Source organism: Oratosquilla oratoria, chromosome 35, assembly GCF_046742065.1.
Source record: "Oratosquilla oratoria isolate Oo_2021 chromosome 35, ASM4674206v1, whole genome shotgun sequence".
Taxonomy (NCBI): domain Eukaryota; kingdom Metazoa; phylum Arthropoda; class Malacostraca; order Stomatopoda; family Squillidae; genus Oratosquilla; species Oratosquilla oratoria.
In genome coordinates this window covers 8,900,149-8,922,335 of record NC_134811.1, presented here as the reverse complement: position 1 = coordinate 8,922,335, position 22,187 = coordinate 8,900,149, and the positions used below count along the sequence as shown (strand labels likewise).

At 38.0% G+C, this 22,187-nt stretch overlaps 1 protein-coding gene across 11 annotated transcripts in view; it reads left to right on the top strand.

Moving 5' to 3' along the window:
- The first annotated feature begins 470 nt into the window (after window positions 1–470).
- The window catches only part of gw (trinucleotide repeat containing adaptor protein gawky), an 88,712-nt gene continuing 66,995 nt past the window's right edge, over window positions 471–22,187 (top strand). For 6 of the 11 annotated variants that reach the window (XR_012965747.1, XM_076173888.1, XM_076173886.1 and 3 more), the window contains exons 1-4: window positions 645–774; window positions 19,770–19,838; window positions 19,994–20,109; window positions 21,974–22,150. Coding sequence is in view for 10 of the 11 variants with exons in the window: in XM_076173888.1 (XP_076030003.1) it covers window positions 660–774; window positions 19,770–19,838; window positions 19,994–20,109; window positions 21,974–22,150 (477 nt within the window). In the remaining variant the exon portion in view is untranslated. Of the gene's footprint in view, window positions 594–644; window positions 775–813; window positions 968–999; window positions 1,106–14,702; window positions 14,829–19,769; window positions 19,839–19,993; window positions 20,110–21,973; window positions 22,151–22,187 lie in introns of those variants that run through there. The other 5 variants (XM_076173889.1, XM_076173890.1, XM_076173887.1 and 2 more) reach the window with 5 other exon arrangements.

The following is a 22,187-nucleotide window of genomic DNA, read 5'->3' as shown; positions in this document are numbered from 1 at the left end:
ACCCCTACTCCCCCAACCACCCCCCACGTCTCGACTCCACGTCCTAGCCAAACCCTGCTGCTGCTGCCGACTGTGCTGCCGCAACCAAACTTAGGGCGCTGTCACCCACTCGCGATCCTTCCTCACAACTCTGGTCTCATTATTTATGATTAGAAATAATGTAGTAGCATAACTTGATTAATTGGATATATCAAATAATACTGTTTTAGATGTATCATAACTTTTGAATTATTATAACCTGGTTGATAAAAACATTTCTAAATGAGATTCCTCTGACATTTCGCATTTACATACAAACCTCCGTTTTTGTCTCCCGAAATATTCGCGATTGTCAGAATCTTCATTTTGGAGTTTACAAAAAAAAGTTTCTATAAATTAAATAGAAATAATTTATATTTTAGTATGTCAATGCTCGGATGTTGATGTAGCTATAAAATAGCATAGAAATAATTCATTGACACGAAAAATTCTGCGCATTCTGTCCGCTATCAGTGAAGGCCCCGTGCGAGGCTAGCAAACGCCTCACAGTGTTCGTCGCGATATGGCCGCCGAATCGACAGGCGCTTACGCATAGCACGTATTAATGGCGAAAAGTAAGCATTCCAGTGGTGTTACATGTATTAATTGACTTTTGAGGGGCACTTGGTTGTATTGTGCACATGGCACAATGCCAGGAAGAAGGAATTATCATCTGTACGGAGAACGAAAATCTGTTACCGAGTGCCAGTTTGGTGTATGTTGCTGGCCCAACCCCGGCGCTACCAACATGGATAGGTGATACTACGACGTCTCGACACCTCCCCCAACTCCTGCTGACTCTGTCTGTTTCCTGTGTAAATTACCTGCTTCTGCATTAGTATCAGTAGCGGTATCGATATAGATGCCTGAAGAGTTACTTAGAATGTGATAAGAGTGGTTATTGGAAGAAGCGGAGCAGCAAGATTTGGAGGTGGTGGAGGATGTGAAGGTGATGAAGGTTGAGGTGCTAGTAGGGAGTGAGACCAACATTGGTTATATATAAACAGTTTTTGTGCACCATAATTTTTACATGATTGGTGTTCACATATCATGTATGTGCAACAGCACGATTATAGTTTTGTGAATAGTGAGTAAAATATATATTTTTTATTTGGGGAAGTAAAATGGTGAAAAAGTTGAGGAATGGGATGTGTACCTGCGCCGTTAGGATGTTATAATCAGCATATTGCAACAGGAATTTGTTTGCGCTCGTGAAAGGTCGACGAGCTCTGGCTGTGGTCGGTGAATTTTATACATGGAACCTGGCTTTCATTTTGACGGGGTAATATCACAACATCTGTAAAGGGTGCAAGGAAAGTCCGTGATAGGCGATCAGGTGCGATGGTTTAGGTTAGTGTTATTGACGATCTGTATTCATTTCCTTGTTTGGAAGTTAGGATACGTGCAGGTGTTGTATATTTCGTATTTTTCTGTGGTTTTGTCGCTGTTAGCATTAAAAGTGTTTCTTCAGGGAATTGTGATAGGCACCGCTGGCTAAGGGGCCTCGAAGGGTTTACAGTGTAGCTCGCAGTGGAAGTGGGGCTGGTCGGTGTACTCCGTCGGAATCACCGTTTTTTTTTTTTTTTTATATTGTACTTCCCGAAAGTTGTACAAACTCTTGATACAGAATATTATTTTCAATGTTTACAACGTAACACATTAGCCCTAGTTATAATTTGATCTGCCCTAGTATGAGCTAATTTGTTTATTGATTACATGAGTGACATGTAGTCTTGAGTTTGCAAGGCATGCTGTGCAAAATTTTCCATAGTGAATATGTGTCACGAGAATTGTAGATTGTGAGACCATAATGCTGGGTAATTTTTTTTGGTGCACAACTACTTTTTTGTAACTTGATCTCTACATCAGCTCTAGTAATGTAATGTAAATCCTTGGTTATTATGAAAGTGATAGGATGTATGGAAGTTCGTATGTTTTTTTTTTTCCAAATTAAATTTTAAAATAATATGGTGACTTAAGGTGATGGTTCTGTTGTGTTTAATGAGAAGGTGGGCATCACATCATCCTGGAATATTTGCCCATTTTGTAGTTTCGCCCTTGATGTATGCGAGTTACCGTACTTAAAAGAATTGCCATCGGTAGAAATTATCTTTGAATTGTAGTACAGTAAGAGTATGTTAATGAAATTTCACACTATTTTGTAGAACTCGTTTAATTTGTTATAAAAGTTAAATGATGTCTTCTGTTATTGGTAAATTAAGACGAGGATATTTCTGCCACATTTGGCTGCTATGGTAGGTTATGTCAGAATTTGCCTCAAATTTACGCAATGTTAGTGGCCTTCCTCTGCCTGATAGGTTACAAAAGCTTAGAATCCACATAAAATGAAATGATGATATGCCTGACCCGTCTGCCACCAGAAGTATTGATGAACAAATTTGTGGACCTAGAAACAACAAAGTCTAATGTTGTGGTGTTTTACACGCAATTATAATTGCAAATATTCTCAAATTCTTGTTTTTCATTGTATGCTGTATTGATGAGCTTATTGCTCTGTGGAGTTTCTTGGTTAAAGATAATTTTAAGTCTGGAAATGGTGATTCTCATCTTAATTTACTCTTATAGAAAATACATAAGAGGGAGGGAGTGGGGGTGGATGGGAGTGGAATATGTGAGGATGGAATGGGTGGGAGTGGATTTTATGCCATTGTTTTTTGGACACCTCCCTTGTAAAGGGGGAAAGCCTTTGGTATATGTACGTATGAAATACATTTAATGTTACAAAAATTAATTTTGAACATACAGTACCACTTAAGTTAATAGATATATTGGAAAAAATTAAATTGATTACAGTAATTCAGGTGATCCATGAATTTAAAAGATTAGGATGTGAAATTGTGTGGCTACGGGTTTGGTGTGAATTTGTATATTTGGTATAGTTCCAATTAACTTCAGGCAGAGTATACTATTACAAAAGATTCTTTGTGATGACAAAACTTGCTATAAGTTAGTCTTCCAGTTAATAAATATATTTTTTATAGGAAATTGCAGCGTCAGGATGAATGTGGAATGAAAATCCATATTTTGGAATGTTCAGGCTGATTTGATGTAAATTTTGGAATCTTAAATTACCCTTTCATGTATATTGCCAAAATTTGCCTGGTTTGTATGAAACCATGAAAATGATAAAAAATGGGTGGGCAATCTCACCATATGTATGGCTGTCTTAAACCCCCCTTCCCCATTAGATATTTTTGTGTCATCTTGATTACTGATTGATTATTAGTTTATTAACTTGAAATGTGTAACTGGTTGTTTTCTTAAAAGGGTGACACTATAAATCCATTATTGTTGAACTCTTAACATTAACTCTCCCTTCATTCTATCACTGTCTGAAATTTCTTTTATCACTTGCATGACTAGTGGTGCAATACCCTGAAGGCATAAATACTGTTCATTTTTTACCATACCAGTATCAATCCATCAGTCCATCACCTTGGGGCCCTCTTATATGAGTGACACACTACTCCTAGGTAACCAACATGGCCCTGGGTTGGATCGTGTTGCTCAAAGAAGAAATGTCTGGTTATGGTTAAAGTGGAGTAGTGTAGAATGAATTGTTCGGTCTTTTGGAGGGTGATTGCGTGTGCTGTTTTTCTGTGGTCAGCCCCATTCCATTTTGGCATGGTCAGTACGAGGGTATTGGCCTGAATGCAGTTGTCTGTGTAATTCTTGTTTATGTATTTCTCTGTTGGGCTGTTGCCTTTGGTGAGTCAATTACAATACAGAGTTTGGGCTCTTGGAATGTTTTTATTTGTTTTTGGCTGGACATGTATAGGTGGATAATCAATCTTGCTTTTCTGCATGTTCTTTCTCCCCTTCTCCTCCTCTTCTGGTTCTGTCTCCTCTTCTGGTTCTTCCTCTCTTCCTCATCCTTGTTCTCATCTACTTCCTCCTTTAAGTTACTACTACTCTCCAGTGTTTAGTTTCCTTGTTACATAACACCATATTGGGATGCCAGCGGATTAGAATAACCAGGCATTGAACTGGTAAAGAAGGGATTAATTTAACCTTCCCCCCCACCATCTTACTTCATTTTGGTAAACATAACCCCAGAAAAATTGTTTCAAATATATCTAAATAGTTATTGGGTCACATGAAGAGTTGTCACCCCAGAATGTCCACATGAAGAATTGTCACCTCAGTACACCGAATATCAACGGTGGAATAAAGGTTAGGTTAGGTTGAATGAGGGTCATGCTTTTTGTCATCAACTTATACAACCGAAGAATCACCCAGGGTGGGCCACATGAAGAATTGTCACCTAGATAGCCCATATGAAGAATCGTCACCCTGTTGAATTCTGGGGTGACGAATCTTCATGTGATAGTTCTTGTTAATTGTTGTCCCCAGTTCACTGGGAACTTTCAGCTTAGTGAAGAGATTTTGTTGATTTGTCTGGAGAGGATCATATTAAAATGCTTTATTTGCCATAAACTATCATCATTGTATTTGTGAGGCAGTTTAAATATACCAGGTTGTATGCATTTGTGTTTATATGTATGCGTGTATATGGATATGTATGTATATATGTGTGTATATGTATGTATATATATATGGATGTATGTGTGTGTATATATATATATATATATATATATATATATATATATATATATATATATATATATACACACACACACAAACATCATCTTTGATCTAAGAAATTAGAATACCTGCTCATGAGAGTAAAATACAGAGAAATCTTGGGTCTCTGCTTGGAGACCTGTTGGAACTGCACCTAGGGGTGGAAATTCTCATTACCAATAACCAGTGCCTATACCTTTGAGGGTATATAGTGCTGAAGAAATGGAGTCAAGAGGGACAGTAAATGAAAGAAGTTTAAAAAAGGGTGGTAGAAAGGTGTAGTAAAAAAAGGTAATCGGAATTCTTTTTGCGAGTGGAGTTTCTCAAACCAGAAAAGAATGCTGCACAACTGTGGTATGTAGGGGTGTCACTGAATTTCAATGTATTAAACTGCATGAAACTAAAGCATTACCATGTAAGGGAACAGACAGATGGAATGTTTCATTGGTGAGAGTTGGGAATTGTCTTCCAGAACAATAATCTCTAGGGGGTGGAGTCAGAGTACTTAAAGATGAAATGAGGGTCAGTAGAGATTCTCCAATCATAAAGAATGTGTATCCCATTCATGGATCTTTGTTAGAGATGCTAAGTTTTGAAGATTGGCCAAAAGAGTTGTGTGTGTATACATGTATGTATTGCATGTAATAGCCATGAATCACAAGTCCAACACATAATCAAAGACAGTGATATAGCGCATGACTGGGTTTACCTAATTGTAGTGTACAGGAAAGGAGCAATACTCATTGGGTCCCATCTCCTATTCTCTAGTTATTTATTTACTCATTTATTTTTTTATCATACCTAGTTTCAAATTAATGTACAGTTTTCAACTTAATCTATGTATTTGATTTCCAATTATCATATTTGGGTTTGAATTCATGTATTGTTTGAGCTTGGGCTATATCAAGCCCAAACAATACAAGAGTTCAAATCCAAATATGATAATTGGAAATCAAGGATATGGATTAAGTTGGAACTGTACATGAATTTTAGGTTAGGTGTAATAAAAAGTTAGAAGTTTGGAGACTGACCCAATGAATGTTGACATGCCTGTATACTACAATTAGGTAAAACACACACACATGACTCAATGGTGCAGTGGTAGTGTTCACAATTGCTGCTACATTGGTCTAAGTTTGAATCTTGCCCAGGCCTGAAATAATTTCAGTATCGCTGCACTGCGAGTTATTCCAACTCTAGTGGGCAGGGAGTTGGGTGTGTGTGTGTGCGTGTAAGGTCATAGCATTACCCATAGAATGGTCATGTACAAGCTCTGAGCTCTCTTCCAGGAGGGTAATAGCTGTTGATCACACACCCAGCATATGATCCAAGACTTGTGAATCTCACACATACACACTTGTCTGGAAGTTGGGATATGTTTGGGATTAAGAGGTAAACTACTTGAATTGATGAAAGATTTTTTTGACGTGAAAGCAAGAATAGTAAATAAAGGATAAGATGTTAGGATGCAAAGCAATGACCCGCAGAGTTCCACAAGGGTTAATGCTTGTACCCGTTATGTTTATCAATGTTAAGAGATGTGATGGAAGGTATGACAGGCTATGCTAGCATGTTTGTAGAAAATGCAAATATCATGACTGTTGCAAAAAGATTACACTTTATACAAGGTCAAGAACAGAAAATTAATTTCAAGGTCAAAAAATACAAAGTAGATGGCGAGTAGCTCAAAAAGATATCTGAACTATTCCTTGGAAAGTGAAGTTATTGGGTTTCATAACTTGGCCAAAGTTGAGGATCCTAGCTTGGGAGGCAGGGGAGTCACCCCCACCCCCCACTCTACCTGTGTAGTTGGGGTCAATTACCTGACCAGAGGACCTTTATTGTGGGCATCCCTACTCAGCTTGGGATTTGTTGCCCTGTTCAGCTTTGCACCGATTGATACATGTGATCAGTTCAATGCATGATTTTTTTTTGTGTTAGACCAGTGGTTAAGTTGTTGTATTCTTACCAGATTATTAACTTTTGAGGTGTAGCCTTTTAGCTAACTAGCTAAGCAAAAGTTTAGAAGTAGATAGTATCTGTAGGAAGTACGAGTTGTTACAATTAGATATTGACTGCAGATGAAAAAAATCATCGTTATTTCTTCTTCCCCAATTTATGCAGTGAGCATTATATGCCTGGAAACTAATGGCCACAAAAAAAAAAAAGGAGAATAATGCTAATCATAATCCCTCTATCAATGCTTTCATTGCTAATGATGTACATTTTGGCTGCTCCAGGGAATTTTATATGGCCAAGGGTAACTTGTTGTGTAGCAGAAGAATTTGTATGGCCAACAAATGTTATTAGCAATTCTAAAGTTGGAGGTCTTCTAGCTAGAGCTTGAGATGGTGTCTGTTTCCTTCTTAGATAGTGTGGTAGAAGGGGGAAAATACTTCATCTCAGAGTTTATAAGATAGGATGGATGGGCAAGCAAGTGATTTATTGCAGTATACCCCCCCCCCCCCACCACCACCACCTTTCTCTTCTATTAAGGGGGAGAGGGCCACAGGTATTATATAAGAATGGAGTATCAACCACTTTGTTATTGTTGTCTTCGATTTGCTTTAAGGTTGGATTTACACAATTTCCCAGCTCTTGTTCCTAAATGCATTTAAATATCTGTACTGTATTTGTTCCATAGTTTGTCTCCTAGGCAGGCATGAAATGACTCTTCCTAGAAAGTAACATCATTGTAGGAGAAAAAGTAAATGATGTAAGAACAGGATTTGGAAAGTAAAGGGGTCTTAGTTTCGTGGAGTGTAGCATGGAAAAAGAGGAAATCTGAAAAGGCTAAGAATATAAAAATTGGAACTGGAAATGTAGATAAACTCGAAAGTTGAAACTTACTGGTGATGGCAAGAAGAAAATGTGGAACTAAATTCTTGACATTGACTGCAAATATGATATATGAAATAGAAAATATTGATCAGCAACCAAGACAAGAATGGCAGAATTGAACTAAATGTTAGAAATATGTGGAAGTCATGAAAAGGGGCGGAAAACAATGTTTTTGCTAAACATCAAAATTTCAGATGGAAGAGTATTATAATATTGTAATAGATTTGAAGACAGGTGAATGAAGTAAGAGTGAAAGCCAGAAAGCTGAATTTGGTAATTTTTAAAATGTGCATGTGATAAACTAAAGATAGAGAATGAACTGAGAAAATGACAACGTGGCTAGATTGAATGAAGAAAATTTAAATGAATTATCCAAGAACAGAGATGTTAGGAAGAAATGCATAAGGAAGTTAAGATTATGGAACAACAGACAACAAAAGAAGAATAGGAAATTATAAACAAGTGATAAATGTACTAAAAAGTTCAAACACATTGATAAAAACAATCCTAATCATTGTTGCCTTGAGTTTGGCCATCTGGGAACCCAAAGCCCACAGTGGCTGGAGATATGTTGTCTGTTGTATTATTGTGGAACTTTCTATGTCACCATATAATAGTAATAGAAAGGGAGCAATTACCAAATGTCATCTCATACATGAAAATATGGGGGAAATGAATAGAGATTGTGGGCCCAGTTCCGAGACAGAATGTCTGCCCATGGCTCAGATGGAAATATGTGTGCTGATAGGTTTTGAAAGACTGACATCAAAGAAATTTTTATTTTATGTTCATAATAGCAGAGTAACAGTACTCTTTGATGTTCATAACTTGGGACTACTACATAGGAGCACCCAGGGACCTGTGGTAGATACATGATGCAAAGTTGCCCAGTGTTCAACTAAAGATGTTTTCCATAATAGGGGAGCACTGAGAGCCCATTTATGTCTGTATTCAATACATCTGACTTTGGGTGCCACATTCAAGTACCCAGTGTTGGTCTCTGAAGATCTTGTTGACAACATAGAATGAGGAACATGTTACAGCTAAAATAGAAAGAAAAGTTATGAAATATAGAATAGTAGAGCAAATGGTTATGGATGATTAAAGTACAGGGTGAGACAGGTGTTTGAAGTAAATGCTGTTTTGGGGACAGCAATTAACTTGAATGTTTAAAAAAAATGTAAATGAAGTACCTAAAGTTGTGGAAATCAGCAAATAATCAGACGCCGCATCTCTGTAGGAGACACCCCCCCCCCATCACCCCACCCCAACCTGAGGATACCAGCCATGACCTGTTCAGCTTATAATTCAGTGAATTAATTATGTTTGGGTAAATGCCATTTTAGGAGGAATCCTTTACAAAATGTACAATGTTTTGCTTGGAGCTTTTTCAAGTACTAAGATAAAACAAACACTTGATTATATGTAGGTCTTGAAGGAATTGGGAAAGGTCAAAAATCGTATGGTTTAAACAAATTGGAGATAACCTTCCAGAAACTCTTAAACCCCCCAGAAAATAACAAGAGATGAAATTTTGAACATGCCCAGCAGCCCATGTTCTGTTCCATAGTATTAAACCTTTGAATAGTTGGTGCTTCCAGATGCTTGTCCTGTCTGTTTCATATGTAATTGAATCTGTTCTTTTCCAGTCCAGTAGGAGATGGTTTTGTCCTAGTGTGATAAACATAATGGTATTGTTTCAGACATCATTGTTATGCTCATGAATGCAGGTTTTAATTCTCATTGTGGTTCATCGTTGTAAAACTATTATGTCCTGTACGTGGAATGACCTTCGTGCCATTCTTGCCCTTATTCTCTCGCTTCTAATTCTTTGTCTAGATGGTTTGATGTACCACTTCCATGTTGCTAGGCTTGAGCACCCAAGCAAGAGTTGTGGAGGCATTGTTAGGTGGTATTGTAATTCTAGTGGCTGCTTCATTGTGTTGACCAGTTTATTTTTAAGCCTTTTTCTCTCGCTGTTTGATGACAAACTAGGAATTTCAGTTTTGTGAACATTTCTTTGATGTACTGGCATTCTTTGTGTATTCTGCACTGCAAGCCCCGGTTGGTCGGTGATACCTTTTGATCCTTATATTGTGGTAGAAGTAGAAATGTAACAAATTATCCATTGATGTGTTTTCAAAAATGTACATTCTGAAAAATCAATAAAGATGATTTTTTACGTTTTGTACATCCATAATTTAAAAATCGTAGAGATTATTGATAGGTTTCTATCTCCAAGCAACAAGGGTTACATTGCAGAATATTTCTGTGATAATTACCAATACCTCCAAGAAAGGTTAGCTGAAATTCGTGGACTTTCTCATTAAATGGTGCAAGAAAACCAGAAAAAATAATGGGCAACAGTTTAACACAGTGAATCTCCCATTAGGATTATGTTATTGACCAGCAACATCAGTTCTTTCTTGGGTCTTCAAGCCTAGCAGCATTAAAGTGGTATGTCAAACGTCAGACAATTAAAAACTTACAAAAGTGAAAAAAATTACAAGAAAGATGTAAGGAATGTAACAGGCAATCAGTGAACCATTATGTGACCTAAAAACTTTAAAACCATACTACTCTTCATGCATCTGTAACACAGTGATAACATCAACAATCTATATTCATGAATTTCCCAGGGTGGAAAAAGTTATGGCCATCTATGAGGTGCATAGGGCATTTGAACTTCTGCAACCCTTCTCATTCCTTATCATTGTCTGTCTCTCTGACCCTTTCAGGCTCTTTACATGCTTAGTTGTTTTCTTTGTACCTGAATGAGCTTCAATTGAAATTTTCATTGCTTAGAGCTTACTCCTCAGATGGTGTTTACTGTCAAAATTGTTGGCAGTTGCCGTTTTCAAACCAAAAGATAATGTTGCTCTGTGGAAAGTGATAATATAGTGCTGTGTCCACTGTGTGGTAGGGCAATTGATGTCTTACGCCAGGCTGATTCTGTGTTGGTACAAACATTATGAATAGAATGGATGAAACAAAGGTTGAAAAGAGAATCGGTGAAGCAAATAAAAAGGGAACAAAGGATAGAACAGACAGGAAGTTTTACTGGAGAGTTGATAGACTAGAAACTAGTGATATCCAAAGAGGAATGGAAAAAATATAGTTGAGAGTGAAAATGACCTTTATAAATGCAAATTTCAGTTTGTTATTCAACTTTTGAACCAAGAAGCCAACCCCCATAATATTTTATTTAAATGAGGACGATGTCAGAAGTTTGAAAATGTAATAGCATCCTAGAAAGTTAGTTTTAACAATTGACAACCCAGGTAATGTTGTTATTGTGGGCTGCATGCCCAACAGCTCTCTGCAGGAGCTAGTCTCAAGTTCCCCCATACGGCAGCTTCAAGGCTTGTACACTAATATAGGCTGATTTTTACCCGGTTAGAGATCAATTATATTCAAAAGTAATTAATCTAATGTGTTTTCTAAAGTTGTGTAAAGATTATGGCCATGTGTTGGAAGGTAATTACAATTTGCAACAAAGAGTACAATAGAAAAGGTGGGACAAGTAATGATAGCTGTGAAGAAAAAAATATAAGGGTGGATGAGATGGTAACAGGACTGGGTGAGGCTGAATTAATAGATATGAAAATAGCACTAGAAGACAGTGGTAAAAGATATAGCAGATGACCTATCTAAGATGAGTGTAGTGAGGACAAATATAGAAAGTTGTTGACTTGCATGTGCACCTGAAAGAACTTTTTTTAGAAAAAAAATTGAAACTTAACTATAATGGGACACATGTGGAAAGGTGAATTGCGAGATGTAGGAACAAATGGAAGTTATGAATCATGAAATGATTAGTTATAGTAATGAACAATGACTAGATTTGTGCGTCCTCCATTTTCTCCAACTATCATACCTAGGTTTTAACTTGATCTGATTCTTCTAAACTGTATCATCAATTCATGTATCTATTCGGAAAACTGCTGCTTGACATCCTATTGGCATGTGATGTTTTTCAATGTGTTTCTATGGCCTTGTAACTGCTGTGATAAAAAAGATATTAGTTTCATCTTTCTTCATGACCAAACACTACTGTCAAAGCAATACATTCTTTCAGTGGTGGGATGTCCAGAACTTTTAGTATCTTCATACTCTTTATCTGCAAGGCAGGGAATCTGCTTCTTATTTGCTTCTTGTTTATATTCCGTCTGTATGGTTGCCATGTTGCTACTGCATACAAGTTCGGTCAGTCATTCTGTGAATTTCATCATCACTTTTTCCATATAGTAAAAAACAATTTTTTCAATAGTTTGTTTTACTTGAAATTTGGCTTATAGGTTTGTTGGGTGGCAAGGTATCCATGACCAACATCCCAGATCTTTCTCATGTTTTGTTTTTGTAATTGATTATTTCCATTGGGTAATGCATTGACATTCCTTTCCATGTTTTACTATTTCCATTGCTTTGCATTTACTTGTATATTTTGGTTTTGAGTTTTCTTTTTATTTATAAATGTGTGTGTGTGTGTGTGTTATATATATATACATATATATATATATATATATATATATATATATATATATATATATATATATATATAGTTAAACTTTTTCTTAATGTTTTCTATTTGTCTTACCAACTTTTTTCCAGTTGTAGGGTGAGCTGCTACAAGTTCTCCAAAGTTTTCCATTTAATATTCTCGAGCTTTCGTCTTCAAAGAGACATCATCAGGATTGACAAAATTTCTGCAATAATGAATACAAATGTTGGTACATATAAGTTACAAAATAAATTTAAAAAAAAAATACAAATGCAAATATACAGCGTCTACAAGGAAAGTACAAATGATAGAGAGAGAGAAAGGTTTAAATACATAAACTGCTATCCGAGTTCCCATTATGGAGTCTGGCTGATCGTCTGAGTGGTGGGGGAGTGGGGGGTAGGAGGGGAGGGGACCTCAATGTAGCGATGTCTCAGGTTAGCGCTACTGTACAGCTTAATGCTGGACGTCATGTCCGACTGAATATTTATAGTGGGGGCAGAGTCCCTGATGTGGAATGCCTCCAAGAGTTTCAACCTTCTAGGGTCCTCATTGTACGCAATAATTTTGGTACATTGAACTAAGGTGTCTGTCAATATTTCTATTGTGATATTTTGAATAATGGTCCTTGATCGCTCTAACCAATAATGGTTATGCTAACTGATTTTGATTGCATAACCAATAAATTACTGTGTGAACTTGGGTCCAACCAAAGTGCCATTAAGCCTAATTTTATTAACGTTTTTTATCGTAACACCTTCAGTGATGCCTACAAAAAGGATGAAAAAGCAATCAAGGACATAATTAAGAAAAATTGTCACCCCACTAAAGAGAACCATGAGATCCGAGTCCTTATATACTATTGTAACCCTAGAACCTGTTCAATGGTGATGAAAAACAACTGTAATAGTCGAGCTGACTTTACATCTAAAGCCAACGTGGTGTATTTATTCAAATGTCCAGCCGAGAATTGTACGTCTCGCAATAGCACATACGTCGGGCACACCAGATGTACTCTCAGCCGAAGACTAACCTTTCACCAACAGGACGGAGCGATCAAGGACCATTATTCAAAATATCACAATAGAAATATTGACAGAGACACCTTAGTTCAATGTACCAAAATTATTGCGTACAATGAGGACCCTAGAAGGTTGAAACTCTTGGAGGCATTCCACATCAGGGACTCTGCCCCCACTATAAATATTCAGTCGGACATGACATCCAGCATTAAGCTGTACAGTAGCGCTAACCTGAGACATCGCTACATTGAGGTCCCCTCTCCCCCTCCCCTCCTACCCCCCACTCCCCCACCACTCAGACGATCAGCCAGACTCCGTAATGGGAACTCGGATAGCAGTTTATGTATTTAAACCTTTCTCTCTCTCTATCATTTGTACTTTCCTTGTAGACGTAAGTAATAACTCTCGTTATATATCTTTTGTTCTACCTGTATATTTGTATTTGTATTTTTTTTTTTTTAATTTATTTTGTAACTTATATGTACCAACATTTGTATTCATTATTGCAGAAATTTTGTCAATCCTGATGATGTCTCTTTGAAGACGAAAGCTCGAGAATATTAAATGGAAATCTTTGGAGAACTTGTAGCAGCTCACCCTACAACTGGAAAAAAGTTGATAAGACAAATAGAAAACATTAAGAAAAAGTTTAACAATTGTCAGAATGCTGTCGTATTTAATTCTACATGCATCAAAGAAAACCTGCTTCCTTACTTCACGAATATATATATATATATATATATATATATATATATATATATGTATATATATATATATATATTATATATATATATATATAATATATATATTGGGGGGGGGGGCACATTTCATCTGCATGATTGGCTCCATGCATATACTGTAAATTGTGTCTAGATATGACAGTTTGCAGTGTCTCTCACTTGTTATTCATATGGTATTTGCATCTGCTGGAAATAATGTAGCTTGTCATGTTACATTATGTTGTTTACATATATCAGGAATATCACAGGTGCCAGCATAGACCATTGTAGGACACTTCTAGTGACCATCTCCACCTTAAAAGCTCATCCTGACTACTGTTCTCATGTACTTGTCTTTTAGGAAGTCCTTTTTCTGTTCAGAGAGTTTACCTCGGTCCTCGTATGTTCAGTTTTCATAACTGTTGATTATAAAGTACCTTGTCAAATGCTGTGATCGTCTGCAAGATAGCAGTGCTGCTAATGTTCAAAACCTGTCAAGATCCTCGCCTCCATCTGAAGGGGCTAACACTGTCTTCAGATGCCCAAGGTGTCACCTCAACTGTATCCCCAAACATTTCATATAAAGAGCTGACAACCAGCAGCTGCCCCCCTCCTCATATAATCTGGTAACAGACTCCCACACCACAGTAGACACAACAGGTCAGATTTTCTTATTGATCTGTGGGGAGGGCCATTGTCAGCTATGGTGGGGCTGTGGGTTTTCAATCAGTGAGATACAAGGCAACACTTATAAATGTATATGTATTTATATGTGCATACATTGCTAAACCTTTCATTACTCTGGGATATCAGGCTTCTAGTTATCAAGGCTTTGAGTATTTTGTTAATCTATACCACGTTCATTTATATGGTTACAATTACGGACAGACATATTTTCTTCAATAGTAGGGTTGTTTAAGGGGATCTTAATAAAGTTCATTTTTTAAGTACAGAGCGTGAGTAATTATTCAATCTGGTTGCACATTCTCTCGCCAGAGTATACATGTTCTTCGGAAGAGGATACTAGAGGACCTATTTGATAAAGTTATTTGATGATGGCCATAGGAAACTGCGGGACACCATGGCAGGATCCATCAGTGCATTGCCTGTGAACAAAGCCAGGTACAGTGACCCACCATGAAGAACATCTCTGCCAGACAATCCTTTTTGTTACCAGAATAATGTTTAATACCAAACACTGCATCCATAGCCATGTTCAGGCATTTTATATATATGCATATATAGAATGTGTGTGTGTATATATGTGCATGTGTATGTATATATGTGTGTGTGTGTATATATGTGCATGTGTATGTATATATGTGTGTGTGTGTATATATGTGCATGTGTATGTATATATGTGTGTGTATATATATAATATATAATATAATATATATATATATATATATATATATATATGCATGGAATTACACAATGGAAAATAATAAACTATGGACTTAGTGCTTTCACATGAAGATGTCTGAATAGACGAAAGCGGTCGGTCCACAGTTAATTATTTTCCTTTGTAGTTTTCGACATACTTCGAATCACAAGTCTGTGATTTCTCTGGCATATATATATATATATATATAATTGTGATTTTGATGATGAACTAAAACATTTTGTTCATGAAGGAACTTCTTCCTTTGTGAACGAAACGTTAGTGATTAGGAGTCCATGTATTACTGTGTGTGTGATATGTAAATATATATGATGTATGTGTATACGTGTGCATGATATGTGTGTGATATACATGTACATATGTATATAGTCTCTGTGTGTGTGTGTGTGTGTATATATATATATATATATATATATATATATATATTATGGGAAAGGTGGAGGGGGAAACACGGGTCTTTATCTGATTATCGACTTTATTCCTGACCGGTTTCACTTACAACAGCTTCTTCAGACACTCCTCTGAAGAAGCTATTGTAAGCGAAACCGGTCAGGAATAAACTCGATAATCAGATAAAGACCCGTGTTTCCCCCTCCACCTTTCCCATAATTTGTCCCAATGTCTCTACATATATATATATATATATATATATATATATATATATATATATATATATTATAATGAGAAGTAGAGCTTGCATTAGGGTTATGAAAGGTGAGAAAGAGTGGTTCAAGGCGAAGGTGGGGGTTGCACTAGGCCTCTGTTATGTCGCCATGGCTGTTCAATATGCACATGAATGATGTGGTGAGGTGGATATAATGAACTTGAGAGGAAGACCAAGAACGAGATGGATGGGGTGAAAGGGGATTAAGTGTGTGTGTTTACCATGTTGTATGTGCCCATTTATAGGGTACAGAAAAGGAGGAATTTGTGTTGAATTCTCTTACTTTCTAGTTTTTCATACCAAGCTTCAAACACATGACTGGTTCCAATTTTGTCTATATATTTTCCAATTATCGTACTTAGATTTGAACTCGTGTACTATTCCAGCTTGGGTAACTTCACCTATCAAGTTATTCCAAGTATGTATTTCTGTGAAAAATTAATTCCTCATATCCATTAGACAATTAGTCTTCTCAGTTTGTCCTCATGACCTGTGTGTTTGTTTGCTTGTTTGTTTACCAAGTTGTAAACAACTATGCTCATAGGGTCCTGTTTTTGTTTTCCAAATAGTCCCACGAAGTCACTATTCCTTCAACCAGCCAATTCTATGAACAAATAATTTTAGGTGTGTGTGTGAGTGTGCATGTATGTAAATTTAAGAGGTTACAATATCATATAACTGGGGAACAATACTTACAGAATGAAGAAATGGCACCAGAGTGCATTCATGCATTGGTTTATAGAGTGGAGGGGATCTGATGTGTAGACCTGGGTAACGGTTATCTGGGAGGGTTGGAGCAGTGGAGGGGGTGTGAGAGTGGTGAAGGTAGTGTCTGTTTGATAGGCATAAAGGAAGAGGGGAAGATGGAGGGATTGGGTGAGAGGAGAAGGAGTGTTGGTTCACCTGATGCAGTGAACCAGGTCATGTGAACCAATCCTCCTTCTCACTCAATTCCTATATCCTCCCTCCCTCCCTCTCTCTTATGCCTGTCAGACAGATGCTACCTCCACCATTCATTCACCACCATCTCCACTCCCCCAGATCTGTTAGGCCTAGGTCTAGACATGGGATCCCCTCCACTAAATGTCATATCTTCATTCAGAAAGTATTGTTCCCCAGCTATGTGGTATCATTGTAGCCTTTTAAATTTTGTGTTCAAACTTGTATGTTTATACTTTTGCATATTCCAGATTTTTCCTGATGTCAGAGATGTAAACAAAATTGTCCAAATTGATTTTTCTGATGTGAAAGATGAAAACTTGTTACTTCTGACTAGTTTGTGTACACCACTACCCAGGCGGAGCACTGCAGCCCAGGTGCCTGTTTACTTGCAAACATGATCAGAAGTGCTGTGCACTGTTTACCCTGGGAGTGATTTCATTTTAGAGTACTGTAATCAGTGCATCCCCTATTCATTATGCCTAGTGATATACATAAATCTAGTGATAATCGTGTCGGTGTGAAAAAGCATTGGACCATCTCGAGGGAAGTGAAAGTGGCAGTAATAAAAAAATTAAATGGTGGGGAGGGGAATGGTTGATGTGGCATGTGTGCATGCAATGGTGAGGAGGAAATGATTTCCAGATGTGGAAGTGGGGAGCCTTTTGAGGTTGAAGGTAGGGGATGGAAGAATTGATCTATGGATGACTTATTTTTATCATTATTATTGCTTTGTGTTCAATAGAAAAGGGGCAAATTTATCAAACAGGTCGAGAATTGTTTGGAGTGGGAAGGGCGGATGCATGGGAGCTTGCTTGGAGATACTTTGGGGACTGGCACTAGTGTGTGAATGAAGCAACATACTCCCTGTGATCACGGGATCAGAGAAAAATGCTGCTATAAAGAGAAAAGTGATTGAACTAGTTGCTCAGAAACTTGGCCTAATTTAGGTTGTGTGAGTAGTCAGTAGCAATCTGCGATAAGTTTGGCATTAAAGACAAAATGGTATTTGTAAAGATACGTACTAAATATCCTTTTTACCCTCGCTAGGGGTGGGCTAAGTAAAAAAAAAAAAAAATCTTCCAACCCACATCCAACCCTCTCATCTTAGCACCTCATGAATGAATGGTCATACTTCTTTCCAGCCATATCACTTAGGGCCAAGACAGTGCAGCAAAACATAGCTCTTCAGTAGCGGAGACCAAAAGATAGAAGTGGTATATTCTCGTCACATCATTATATGCTTTTTCACACTAGAAATAGATCAGACAACAAGAATTTCCTTTTGGCAGTTCTTCATCCATTTACAACCATTCAACTCGCTCCTTTTAGTTACTCCCACTTCTTTCCACGAGACCTTCCTCTTAATGCCCCCATTACCCAGCCATCCACCTCCTTGTTCTTCACCTCAAATTCACTCTATTCGCTACAGGTTCCACACTATTTGCTAGCCTCTCCTCACTTGTTCTTTACCTATGTCCAAACCATCTTTGGTCTCTTTGAACTACCATGTCTAACATCTCTATCAATCTCGTTTTGTCTCTCAGCTTCGCCATTCTCGCCACTTAACCTCATAATGCCATATATTCTCATTCACTTCATCTCAAATACATTTTTCTTCCTTTCTACTGTGGGCTCAATCCTTTTCAAATACCCTTCTCTTTACATATATACCCAGATATGTATCTCGCACAACACTTCATCCCCCCAGACACTTGCCTCCTTTATCTAAATAATTCACCTTTACAATTTACTCAATGTCACATCATGCTTAAAACTTATTGTGCATGGAAACTAATGTTTGGAAAGCAGATTTGGCACTGTTTAGCCATGGAAACTGAAATTTGGTAAAAGGATTTAGATGAAGTTATGTAATAGATAAAGGAGCTAGTGAGTAGCTGGTATGGCATCTTGGTATCCAAGCTATTGTTTTCAGGTGTTATGGTGGTTCCATAACCCTTAGTTGTACTTACCCATTGCATTACACACATGCAATCAATTAGGTAAATAAAACAGTACTACTGCTGCTGCTACTAATGCTACTCAAAGGTCAACAGCCATCCACCTGCACCACAAAATATGTCCAAACAATCACATGTACACACTTGGATCATAAAACACACTTGACTACTGAACTCCCTATTCCATCAAACTCTTCCAAACATATGCCCTCCCAAGAGAAGGAAGAACCGTTTCCACAACTACATTCAGGTCATTACACAGTGTGGCCATAGAAACAAATTGCTCCAGATGTCACACCAGGGGGATTGAATGAAAATATATGGAATACCTTATCATAGACTGCCCCACTCAAGCCTCACTTAGACAACACCACATTCCATCATTAAGTGACTTACAGTCCAGTAAATTGGCTGTTGCCAGTTACCTGGGTGCCATGAGTCTCCAGCAAGAGAGATTTGTGCCACAGGTTTTATTTCTGGCTGATACTTATGGTTCCAAAAGTTGCTGCATCCCTACCTCTGAAATATAGAGTTTAGATCGGTGGACCAAGGGTCTTCCTATTAGTGTATTAAATGGGAGATTTACTCTCCCCTGTGGTACTTTTACATACTTGGCTCATGGTGATATGAAAGTGCTGTGTACACACACACACACACACATATATATATATATATATATATATATATATATATATATATATATATATATATATATATATATAATAAAATCTCAATACTTTTGAGATGAATTATTAAAGGTAGTTCTTTGAAAATTTAACTATATCAAGTCCTCCACAGTTAGACATAATTGCACAAGTTTGAATTCTCTTGGGGTGGGTGGTGAGTGGTTTGGTAAAGGATAATGCACTCTTAAAAATATTCTGTAATGCACCATGGTCTGTTTGAAATTACTACAGTTAGTTTCAGGAATTTACCTGTTCTGTTTTATACCTCAGTTTCAAATGTAACATTATAATGTGGTAGGAATAATGTTGTGTGCATAGCAGTGATACAGAGAACCCCTTCCAGAAAATTTGGTAATTGATTGGAAGATCTTTGTCAAGAATTCATTGATAATATAATTTTTTTCCTTTCAGACATTTCCAAGCTCACATGTGATCAAGCCCTTACAAGCCAAGATGTCCAACCAGTACCAAGTTCAGGAGGCAAGTTTTTTGGATTTACAAAGATAATTGAGTATATTTTACTTATATCACTATTTGTATTTTTGTGTAAGGATGTTATTGTGAATTTGATTGAACATGTGATTACTGTAATTTTTTGTTTAGAGTAATATATATTTTTCCCTCCATCTTTACAGATCTTGGATTCTATGCATTGTCAGCCAAAGAGCGCGTAGAAGACTGCATGGACAGTCAACTCCGTTTCTCTTCTTCAGGGAGCTCGGATTTAGAGGCCTTTTCTCACATAGTCAAGGTATTTTTGTATATATACACATCCATATCTACCAAGGGGTTCTTCCCCCTTATAAGGGAGGTAGGCAGTCAAGGCATACACCCACTCCTATCCATTCCACCACCCATTGTTTCATCTTAGCTCCACATGGATTCTATATATCCTACTTCACCCATGTAATGGAGGACAGGGGTAGCCAGCCAAGACAAGCAGTTTCACCCCTCCACCCACCCGCCCACCCCACTCATTCATCACCAGTTTGTTCCATTTTACAAATCATAATATATATAAATAAATACATAAATATATATACATACATATACAAAGGGCTATTTTCCCCCTCACAAGGGAGGTAGCCAAAGTCAAAAGGCATAATTTCACTCCCACCCATTTCATCCCCACCCACTCCACTCACATTCACCACCCCTCTCTCCCTCTTTTCTTGGCTCCTCCCTGTTTCTTGCACATTGCCCTGGGTCAAAAACAATGCAGCAAGGCCACTTCATTTAATTGGCGATATCCCCACTCCGTCCCCTCATGCAGAAAAAGAGAAGAGGGGGAGAAACCCTTTTGGGCTGTGTCAAAATATCATTCACACATAATCACTCCCTTCAATTCATTACAGCATCGTCCGCAATCATTTTCCACTCGGGCCCCATCTGCCTTCTCCCCACCTTCCTCAACAGACCCCTCTTTCTCAATGCCCTTTTACCCCATCCATCCATCCTATCTTTGGTTGCCCCCTCCTGTTCACTCCACCTCTGCCTACAACACTTTTTTTTACTAATCTTTCTTCACTCATTCTTTCCATGTGTCCAAACCATCCCAATATATATGTGTGTGTGTTTGTCTTTGTGTCATTATTTCCACACATACATATATATACCAAAGGCTTTTTCCCCCTTACAAGGGAGGTGGCCTAAAAACAAAGGCATAAAAAACTATTCCCACCCATTTCATCCCTAACACACTCCACTTCCCTCCACCCTCTACCCTCCCTCTTATCTTGGTACCTCCTGGATGACTGGTCATCCCTGCATCTTGTCCACTGCCCTGGGTCAGAGGTAGTGTCGCAAGACACAGGACATCCACAACAAGGCTGCTTCATTAAATCGGTGACCTCCCCTCTCTGTCCCCTCTTGCAGAAAAGGAGAAGACGGGGAGAAACCCTTTCGGACTGTGTCAAATTATTCTCATACTACCTCACCCCCCATCCCACCTCATGCATCACAACATCGTCCATATATAACCATTCTTCATTCACCCGTCTTCTGTCCTCTCCTGTCCTTCCTCGACAGACATTCCCCTCTTCCCCAAAGCTCCTTTCACCCCATCCATCCATCTCATCCTAGGTCTCCCCCTCATGTTCCCTCCCTCCACATCTGCCTTCCATACTTCTTTTACTAGTCTTTCTTCACTCATTCTTTCCATGTGTCTAAACCATCCCAATACTCTTTCATCCACCTTATCTCCCAACTCCCTTACCACCCCTGTTCTCCTCCTCACCTCCTCATTTCTTACTCGATCCAGCCTAGTAACCCCCATTATACTTCTCAAACACCTCATCTCAAATACAATCAAACTCCTTCTCTTCCTCTCTTAGGTTCCATGTTTCTGCTCCATACAGTGCTGTTGGCACAATCACTCCTTCATGTATGTATAGGTGAATTTTGACTAGTTTTGTTCTATGGCTTCCTCCAAAGAAGCCATAGAATGAAAGTAGTTGGGAATAAAAATTGGAGCTGTCTTCTGCAACTACCTTCCCTATGTTGCCACAATATCTGAACAAGTCTGCATAATATTTTTTACTTCTAAGGTTTTGATGTGAAAAAGTTATTGTACATCCATTTTGTAGTCTTTAATGGCAAAAATAAATTTGTTTTAGTGTTGTGTGGGTGGTGGGACGCCAGGCAGCAGCAGCAGCAGCAGCGGCAGCAGCAGAAGTAGCGGCGGCAGCAGCAGCAGCATGGAAAGTAGTTGTGAAGCACACCAGGCCAGCTCGGTCACAAACTTGCCAAATCCTAAGTTTCCTACCGATAAAGTGCCTGATTCCCCATCTTCTGTAAGTATTTCAGTGTTGTTTTGCCATAGTTGTATTT